Consider the following 9,124-nt stretch of genomic DNA (forward strand, 5'->3'; position numbering starts at 1 on the left):
AAACAGCTAAATTATGCTAATTGATTGAATCCAACGTTAAACATGCGCCGTTTCACAGGGCCAACGAAAGCCATCAGATGCTTAAATTAGCATAATTACAAAAGGTGTCAAGCAGCAACATAACTGGCTTGTACCCCAAATCAGTCAGGAAACAATGCTACCACTAGGCATCACCACAGTAAAACCGAAAACCCTAAAAGAAACTGATATTTTTATTATTTGTGCAGATGAAAAAGGCTTTGCCATGCCTCAGCAAAAGAACATTGAGTTGCATACTTTCTCCTGCAATCTAGGCAGTTGAGGAACCGCAGCAGCCCCTGCAGATGTCACACCACCATGACTTGAAGACGTTTCAGATTTGTCTTCAAATTTCACGAATGATCCAACCTGGGCAGCTGCCAAGTGAGCATAGCAAATTGGAGCAACTGCATACAAGGGGAACAAAATTATTACGAGCAGATCTTCAAATGATCAAAACACTGGTTGACATCATGTTACTGATTAACTTTAATATTTAGCAATCAAGATCTGGATCACCAAAACTCATAGGTAATTAAAGCACAAAAACAAAGTCCCGGATACCAAGTTGAATTTGGCATCTGATATAAAGACAATAAACAATTTTAAGTTATCTGAACTTACCCACAGAAATAGCTGTTGTGCTTTTCTGGTACCTGCAATATTTAAGGATATTATTTAGATGAATCATAGCAGTTACCACATATAGAGACACACATCTACTGCAAATGTTCCATTATACTTACACATAAGAAAGAGAATGCACAAGATCCTGCAAATCATCAGCAGAAAAGCCCACCTCATCCAACAGAACATGATAGTGTGTTGGCCTTGTAGTTCCCTGAATATCAAATATAACAAAATAGCAAAAGTCAATAAGAATCCATCCAATGTCTGAAGAAAAATAAAGATACAACACTGATCATTAACAAGTTACCTAACAAAAGCTTGAATGGTTAACAAAAACCTTTGAGAAATACTGACTGATACTTTGACTTTATATTCTAAACATAGTACTAAACTAAATATAGCAACAAAGATACTAATGCAAGAGAATCTAAATCTGGCATGCATAATAAATGCATCTTGACAGTTCCAATATATCTAGCATGCGTTATGCTTGAATTTTGATGATTTAGAGCATTGTAGGTTATTAATCTTATATATTTCTATGAGTTAATTCAAGTCAAAATTTTAACTTCAAAGATCCAATCCGATCAGTGTGTTTGTGATATATAAACACAAAGTTTATAGATAAAAATGAATTGGTTACAAACATCTGCCTCTACAAATGGGTATTTTCAATGTAATAAAACAAAATTATTCAAGATCTTTACACATCATCATTTACTAAAAAAGCCCTTAAAACCAGTATGTACTTAAAAATTAAAACTCCATATACACAATTTTATAAGAGCAATGGTCCTATTCAGAAGACTACAAGGCACAGACTTGCCAAAGAGCAGCAGAGGTTAGTTAAATCATTTGCACTATGTCAAACTAATTAACATTTAAAATGGTAAAAATTACTCACAATCATTCCAGCATGTGCACAGAGATAGAAATCATAATTCTTTGGATGACAGACTCTGTTGTCTATGATAGTCCCTGAAAAGGCAGCAACAATTGTTACACCAAATGGTGTAAAACAATTAAGTGTGAAGAGTTTATAAAGGCATACCAGGTGGAACATTATCAGGAGATCCAGATTGAAAGAACTTAGTATGGTGATTTTTCTGTGCAACTATCACCACAAACTTTGGGCTCCATTTTTCATCCAGGAATTTACATGCCTGGAATTATTTGTCTTTTTAGTTCCAAAGAAATTAATTATAAATTTTAGAAATGTAAAATATATATTTAAAGGCACTGGATTTAACCTCTATGATCTGATCAAGTTCAATGTTCAAGACTTGATTGAACTGCGACTCACTGACACCGTCCCTGAATTCAACTTAATATTAGACAAAAACAAAAGCACAATAAACATCTGAGATTTGTAAAGCTGATTTTGTTGCAGAGTTTATATGAAGTAGCACAAAGCAGAAAATCATTAGTGGTTGCATCATAATTCAGAATCAAACCGGAACAAATGCTTGTCACATTGCCAAGATAGATGCATACAAGTTCTGACAATTATATGAAAATTGGACAAAAAGAATCAGGTTACTAGACAGATACTCTAGTGCTGAAGGGAACACCAATCAAGACAACCAACATCCATTGAAGATCAGAAAAGACAGCCTCAAGACGATATAACAGTTCAGAAGGGTGATGCAGATTCAAACCTGACCAAATGTCTGTACCATAACTAATTTAGAACATCAAGAAGTCATTGAACCAAAAATTTAAAACTGAGGGAGCAGATGGATATCTGAGCATGTTGAGTGCAAGTTGGAAGAAGGAAAACACAGGCACTATCAGTCAATTAATCAGGCGTCAAAGTGAAAAAACAAAAGAAAAAAAAAAAAGAAAGACATTGGACACTGTTTTCCATGAGCCCAGAGAGTCTTACCAAGGTTGCAATCATGTCCAACCTCAATTCTCATGTTTATCACCATAGGGAATAAAAAAGCACCCCCATAATTTCAGGTGTGACCCAAACAAATCAAAATTTTGCAAGACAAAAAAAGATATACTCACTCGTGCTAAGTTACTATCAGTTCCAGCATTAAACACATAACACATGGCGTCTCAGAGGCTTGCATTTTAACTGGCCTCATATTATTGAGGACTAACAAATTCACTACATTTTACATAGAATTGAGAGGAGATGTTGCCATGACAAAAAATGCATTGAACATTCTTCCTTAAAGCTAATTGTAAAAATTAACATTACCTGAATATGATGATTTGATCAGGTTTCCTTTTCCCTGAACTTGTATAGAAGTCCAAGAGCAGTTCCCTGATAGACAAGAAAGATTATGCATATAATATCTTTTAAATACATTTATATTAAAAGAGTTGAAACTATAAAAAAAACAAATGATTCTCAGCACTCTTAATTTCAAGAATCAATATAGGATCTCCCAAAAAAAAATCTATTGCCACATACCAAGACAGAAAAAAGGAACAAAAGAAACCACACCTCATAATGCCTTCATCTTCAGTGTCAGAAACTTTTTTGAACAAGGAATCAATCATTTCAACCTTGGGAGACTGTGTACGTACAGCTGCTCTGTAACGAGAAATCAGAGGCCAATTCCTGGAGCTGACAACCTATAAACTCAAACAGCACAAAAGCAAAAACATAAATTCCAGAATATGGAAAAAAACTGGCATCAATAAAGATTTCACATGAACCACAAAATAATAAAAACATAGTACCGCAGCAATAGATGGAATATCAGACTGTCCAGGTGACCCGTGTGACACATCCATCCCAAGAATGATGGTGGGAGCCTTGGAAACAACAGGTATGGAAGGAGAATGTTCAACTGCCAACAGGGAGTTCAACCCCCCAAGCTGCAAGACAATTAAAGGTAGATTAGAAGGTAGGACATCTGCAAAATAACAAAGCCATGTACTACAACAGCTAATGATTAAAATATCTGAAATAATTAAAGCAGATCTATAAAAAGTGCAAGTCTATACAAGTAGTTACATAATAATCACCTTTGCATTAATCTTGAGGAGAACATTGGTAATATATTGATCATTGACCTTCGTAGGTGCAATGCACTGAGTAACTATTCCAAATTCAGCAAGATTCTTTCGTTTCCATGGACCTTAGGGATTCAATCAAGATAACATTAGACCAACAATAAAATAATTTAAACAATTTTTCTAACAAATCCAACGATAAAAATCAACCATAAAGATCAGAGTTCTTTCGCTCAGGAAGCAAACAAAGAAGGAACTGTGGAGCCCCAGGAAGTTTAGACTGAATGTCCTCAAACATCTTCTCCACTCTGACCATAGGTGGGGCTCGTCTAAGCTGTGGATTCTCTTCAAACACATCAAATGGATCATCTATTTTCTGCAGTAAGGAAAGAAACGAACTTCAATCAATTTTTTTATAACAGGGCACTGGCACCAATTGATATAAGCTGAAAAACTTACAATGCCTTTCATATTTCCACATTTTATCAGACCTTGAACAAGGCTTCGAATATCACAACGTGCAGAAAAGTTCACAACAGCCCATCTTTCTATCTTTGTTGGCTCCACTAATTTCTAGAAAAGCATTTAATAACAAAATGACAATCACTGAGAATCAAAATCATCAAAAGACAAAGGAAACAGCAATACCTTGTTATTGAAATTCCATCGTCCATTTCGAGGAAAGAAATCCTCCCCATTTCCTACTTTTAACTGAAAGAATGAAAGATGTTACTAAAAGCAAATTCCAATTCAAAATAAAAATGACAATCGATATATATATCCACAACAAATGCAACAAAAGAATGATTTATCCACTAATCAGAAACATTTGAAATATACCCTAGGGGCTGGTAGCACACGGCCTTCCACTTGGGTAAAATTAGTACTTATCGAAATGCCACATGAACGTAACATTGGTTCAGCATCATATTTGCTATTTCGTAGAACCTGCAATCATCAAGACGTAACAAAAACACAAACATAACTAAGAATATTGCAAGTCTAAGGACAAGCTTTTTTCATGAACACACTTACATTAGATAATGTATTCATCCTTTCTGGTGGCTTCTGCCTTGATTTCTCCACAAGCGAAGCTCTTTGGAGAGTGGAAAGTGCTTTTGTGTAACGTTGTAAGGAAACTAACGAACAAAGCTGCAGCAATTACATTCAAAAATTGAAAATACTATAAGAAAGACCTGTTTGTTACGATAACAGCAACACTCTATCACTTTATATAAACCGTTAACAGAACCATAAAATATCTACTCACCTCAAGAGGAATATAGGTAGGGCGTTTAGGCTTCCCAACATTTATGCAAGGAACATCTGCTGAATATCGTAAATCCATATTGCGATGATTGACAAAATAGTCATAAACCGATATTTCATGGGACTGAAATTCACCATCCCCATCCCTCTCATTTTTCTGCTTGAGTGAAAACCTTGATCAAGCGAAGAAAACAAAGACCACATGTAACACCACTTTGAATCAAGTCCTTTAAAAATACAGCTCCATGAGAATAAGAAAAATATCAACCAAGAACCATAGAAAAGAGTATAAAGTTCAACTCAGGTAGCCTACATTTGCTCTCTGCAGGGTTTCTCACTCAATCCAGTTATCTTGTACTCTTGGTTGGAGGGTATCACCTTGATCCTCAGATTCTTTAGCATTCGTTTAGCCTATTAATTAAACAAGCAAAGAATTCTAATCAATCAAGAAAATAAATAAATCGCTCAGATAGCCAAAATACAATAAAATGACAATTACCTTGGCCCAGTCTATTGAATATGGATCCCTGACATTTTGATTGGCAATTAGAAAATCCACAACAGGGCCAGGCTGTATTATCATCGTAGTTGAGACATCTGAAAAAAGGTAACTGATAAGAGATAGAACTTGACCAAAAATATAAACATAATAGAAATTGTCAATAATCTAACCAATATTCAAAGACAAGCCTCCCTGTGCGGTTCTAAAGCTGGAATGGAACCCTCTACAACCAAGAACACCCCCACCTACATCAGTAAAGTTCTTCGGATCATTATGGAAGAATGATTGCCGTACAAGGAGGCAGCCCCTGCAATGGTTCAAGCATTGTTGGAGAAATAGGAAAAACTGGTGCTAAAATGACAAGATATGTGTATAGCAGAGATCTTGACTCACTGTCTAGCTGCATGCTGCCGTAGTATGATATCCAGAACCCTCAAGGCTTCTTGGGAATTCTCTGATTCTTGACCTCGTAATGCATTAGCAATAGACTGCATTGGGATTTTTGCAGCAAAACTAATCTCCACTTTATAAGTTTTGGAGTGATAAGGGCGACGTAATCTCTTTCGATCACTTGAGTTAGGACTTTCATGCCCATCAGGACTTCCATTTCCATAATTTCTAGAAACAAAAAGTTCACTGAGACTTAAATCTCATAGCCAGACAGAAAGAAAAACCCAAGCTGTCTGCCATAAATTAGCATATTTACCTGTTGGATGAAATTTCCTCCAACACAACAGTAAACTCAAGCTTGTTGCGTGGAAGGGGACCAACAGTAAATAAGCTCTTCTCCCCATCATAAGCAAAGTTCTTGCCAGCTAACTCATTATCATATGTCTCTTGCACCCTATCAATTACTCGCCGTCCAATTCCCTTACCATCAACAGGACGACCATCTTCATAAGAAAGGGAAACCTGTTTAACAATAAATAAGCCAAAGCGAAAATATTAAGCAATTAGTATTTACCAAGTAGCGAGAAAACATATTGAGAATTGTAGATAGAGAAGTAAATGTGGACATACACTATAATGAAAGAAGTGGCCGTCAACGTTTGTAACATTGACTTTGAAGTGATTTGTAAGCAGAGTTATCTTTTGCCCTTTGGATCCATGGCCACGCCTGGATATTGGAACCCTCACTACCTTTTTCTTAACTTGTTCAGGTTCCACTAGCGTTGGTACAAAATCTGGTAGAATTACAGGTGGAGGAGGTGGCAAAGCACCCACTGTCCCATTTCCTTCATGGGCTTCATTCTCCTTATGAACCCCATTTCCATCATGCTCAAGTGAAGCCATAGTCTAATAACATGCACAAATTATTAAAGCAAATAAGAATCAGAAAAGGTTCAGAGGAGCCATACTATTATACTTCTTGAGAAGGCACCAGGAATGGCTAAAAACCCTCAAAACATCTAACCAACACAAAAGAGCAACTCTTTTGCAAGCATCTAAATCGCTTGGCAACAAAAATTTACACTCTTCACAGAAGAAAGAGACTTTAACAAGATTTTTGTCAGTCAGAAAATGTGCACAGTTGAAACACTGAGTGATAACTTTCTAACTCAGAAAGTTAAGTTCAAAGTTCAAGGCAAGTGATAACTAAGTCATAAAACTCAATGATATTAAAATGTAATGGCACACATATTCGGTAGGATTCCAGTCACAAATAGCTAATATCTGCAGCATCTTGACATTTAGGCCGTACATTTGAACTATGAAATGTCACAAACCAGTAAATTCTACAAAATAATAATCCTACATCATCAACCAATTTGCAAAGTACAAAAAGGAGGTGCATTCTAAAAAAATTGATTACACAATAACCACAATTCAGTTACTGATATTAAAACCCAAACTCAGAAGAGCCAATTTTAATGCATTGAAACGAACTAGTGACCAATCAACAAAAATCTAAACAAAGTTAACAGAAAAATTACAATGCAACAAAGACTGAAATTTAAAGAAAGTACTAAGATATCAGAGAAGCTCAAAAAAATCTGGTTGAGAAAATAAAATAAATAGCGAGAGAGAGAGAGAGAATCAAATAGTGCTTGAACAACAAGTATACAGTTACAATCCATAAAATTTATGGTTCGGAACTTCAGCCCCAAATGAGGAAAGAAAGTAAAATGTGAAACTACTTAAAAGCATCAACTATTTTATTGACCAACGAGCAAGCACGATTGCATTCATTCAAAGAATTTCATTACTGAATGTGTTTCAAAACTCAATGCTCATTTACCCTGGCAATAAAACCAGTAAGAGGATAAAAACACACAGATCAAGATTAAAAACAAAAAATATCCCAATTTCATTAAAAGTACAACTAATTTCCATGTTTTAACACATAAGCAGTGAAACCATTTCCAAGCAGGAAATTACACAAATATATACCCATTAACCAGAATCTACAAGTCACCATAAACCTAAATAACCCTTACAAAACACAGCTTAGTATAAGTCTCAACAATTGAAAAAATGAGAACTCACTATTAGAAGATGAAAAAAAGGATTTACTTATTTTTCAGCCAAAAGATCACAATGCATGTCATGGTAAGTCCGAACCATATAACTATAAAACCTAAGCAAACCACCACAAGAGAACAAAACAATCCATACATAAGAAAAACGAGCCAGGAGAACATAGAAAAATACTACCAAAACGTTGATCCATTGAACACATGTAAACTCAAAAGTCCAACATGCAATGAAACTACCTTATATCACACAATCTTCAGCTTTAAACTAAAGCCCCTAATTCCTGCAGCAAAACAACAGACAAACATTACATATTAACACAGATCTAGTTTTAAAAACACAAATGACAAAGCAAAAAAAAATCATAAATTAAAAAAAAAAGTATATAGTAAGTTAAAAGGCTGCTCCAAAAAGCAGAACTGAATTTCTTAAAATTACAAAAAAAAAAAAATTAATCTTTCGAAAACTTTGGCTGGATTCTGCAAGTTTTACAAAAGAAATCACAGCAAAATGATTCTTATAAAACATTTAAAAAAATTTTAAAAAAATGCTAGACGACTGACATAACAGAACAAAGAAATATAAAAATTAAGAAAAATTACTTCAAGCCTAAAATCAAAAAACAGCCATTTGTAAAAACCATAGCGGCATTGCACATCATGAAAAAGAAAACAGAAATTGAAACCAGAAATTAAGAGTAAATAAAGTTAAATCCTAAATCCTACAGTTTGCACAAGAACATCGGAAAGTGAGCGTACATTAAGTTAAAAAAATAAACCTAACCTGACAAAAGAACCAACTTCTTTATTCACTGTTTAAGTTTCAGCGGGTGAGAAGAGAGTGAGCTAAAGTACGATAGACGAGGACTACGCAGGCCTGTCCCCCCCGTGTATAAGTACTGTGAAAATGGACCAATCTCATCTGAAGCGTACACGTGTAGGAAAGCATTTACTGCTACCCAATCCCAGATACGTTTACGTCACACCTTGGTTACCTCGCCTCATCCTTACACTTTTCATTTCTTTTTAAGTTGACGCTTTTGCCATTCCATTATCAAACGCTCTATACTAACTTATCCGTTAAATAATTAAAAAAATGTTATTTATTTTTTATTAATAACTAATTAATAAAAAATAATATATATGAAAAACAATTTGAGTGTGCATCATCTAATTTAATATAGTTTGAGAGTTTTTTTTAAATTAAATTTAAAAAATTTAAAAAAATTTCATATCAAACTATTTCAAGTTTTAAACC

At 34.7% G+C, this 9,124-nt stretch overlaps 1 protein-coding gene across 1 annotated transcript; it reads right to left on the reverse strand.

The window, feature by feature from the left end:
- Positions 1-8,778, reverse strand: LOC123206619 (protein argonaute 4-like). Its single transcript, XM_044623798.1, has 24 exons — positions 8,651-8,778; positions 8,107-8,150; positions 6,413-6,688; positions 6,099-6,304; positions 5,786-6,010; positions 5,563-5,699; positions 5,390-5,487; positions 5,204-5,301; positions 4,892-5,063; positions 4,657-4,773; positions 4,462-4,569; positions 4,270-4,332; positions 4,081-4,194; positions 3,832-3,997; positions 3,634-3,746; positions 3,346-3,483; positions 3,107-3,237; positions 2,858-2,923; positions 1,899-1,962; positions 1,700-1,811; positions 1,553-1,626; positions 765-859; positions 643-674; positions 1-425 (listed from the first exon to the last, which is right to left on the reverse strand). Exons 3-24 carry the CDS (start codon positions 6,683-6,685, stop codon positions 250-252), a joined length of 2,778 nt encoding a protein of 925 aa, XP_044479733.1. The 5' UTR covers positions 6,686-6,688; positions 8,107-8,150; positions 8,651-8,778; the 3' UTR covers positions 1-249.
- Positions 8,779-9,124: the final 346 nt, after the last annotated feature.

This window comes from Mangifera indica, unplaced genomic scaffold, assembly GCF_011075055.1.
Source record: "Mangifera indica cultivar Alphonso unplaced genomic scaffold, CATAS_Mindica_2.1 Un_0043, whole genome shotgun sequence".
In the NCBI taxonomy this organism is placed as follows: Eukaryota; Viridiplantae; Streptophyta; class Magnoliopsida; order Sapindales; family Anacardiaceae; genus Mangifera; species Mangifera indica.